The sequence below is a fragment of the Perkinsus marinus genome (assembly GCF_000006405.1).
Source record: "Perkinsus marinus ATCC 50983 genomic scaffold scf_1104296973330, whole genome shotgun sequence".
In the NCBI taxonomy this organism is placed as follows: domain Eukaryota; phylum Perkinsozoa; order Perkinsida; family Perkinsidae; genus Perkinsus; species Perkinsus marinus.
The window spans coordinates 1-1067 of record NW_003201453.1 but is presented as its reverse complement, the minus strand read 5'-3'; the positions used below and the strand labels follow the sequence as shown (position 1 = coordinate 1067).

General features: G+C 51.3%; 1 protein-coding gene across 1 annotated transcript; it reads right to left on the bottom strand.

The window, feature by feature from the left end:
- Positions 1 to 106: 106 nt before the first annotated feature.
- On the bottom strand, positions 107 to 1048 carry Pmar_PMAR002755 (enolase, putative; the record flags this gene model as incomplete). Its single annotated transcript, XM_002766218.1, has 1 exon — positions 107 to 1048. The coding sequence occupies one exon, from the start codon at positions 1046 to 1048 to the stop codon at positions 107 to 109; it is 942 nt and encodes a 313-aa protein (XP_002766264.1).
- Positions 1049 to 1067: the final 19 nt, after the last annotated feature.

The window sequence follows — 1067 nt, the reverse complement described above, 5'->3', positions numbered from 1 at the left end:
AAGGAAAAGTATTGGACTACCGCTGAATAAAGCAGCATCGTGATCTACTACATCCTACCAACTCGTCACCGCAGTAGTAATAACGACAGTAACAAATGAATGTTATTTACTGGCAACGAGGGAAATTGCGGCCCGCAGCATAGGTGGCCTTATCACCGAGCTCCTCCTCAATACGCATAAGCTGATTGTACTTGCAAAGACGCTCAGTACGGCAGGGGGCACCAGTCTTGATTTGGCAAGTGCCAAGACCAGTGACAAGATCGGCGATGAAGGTATCCTCAGTCTCACCGGAACGATGGGAAACCATGACGGTCCAGCCGGCGTTAACGGCCATATTGTTGGCCTCGATAGACTCGGTGATTGAACCTATCTGGTTAACCTTGAGAAGAAGGGCGTTCACAGACTTCTCGTTGATACCCTTTTGGATACGCTTGGGGTTGGTAACAAGAAGATCATCACCGACAATCTGGATCTCCTTACCGTCCTTGGCGGTGAACTTGGCGAAGGTCGCCCAATCGTTCTCATCGAAGGGATCCTCAATGAAGACGAAAGGATACTTGTTCATAAGATCCTCCTGGTACTTGATGAACTCATCACCGGTCAACTCGGCATCGGCATGAGGCTCGGGGTTCTTGAAGTCGAGGTCATACTTGCCAGTCTTGGCGTCATAGATCTCAGAGGCAGCGAAATCGCAACCAATACGGCAGGTATCCTCATGGCCAGACTTCTTGATGGCCTCTAAGAGGACGGAGAGGGCCTCATCCATGTCCTGAATATTGGGGGCGAATCCACCCTCATCACCGACGTTGGTGGCATCCTGACCGTACTTGGCCTTGATCACCGACTTGAGCTCATGATAGACCTCAGAGGCGATCCTGATAGCCTCGTGAATGGAGGAAGCACCGCAGGGGACGAGCATAAACTCCTGGCAAGCAAGACGGTTACCAGCGTGTTTACCACCATTGATGACATTGAAGCATGGGCAGGGCATGAGGAACTTCTCAGTGTCCTTACCAGCAAGCTTGGCGATATACTGATAGAGAGGCATGTTCGAGGCGGCAGCACCG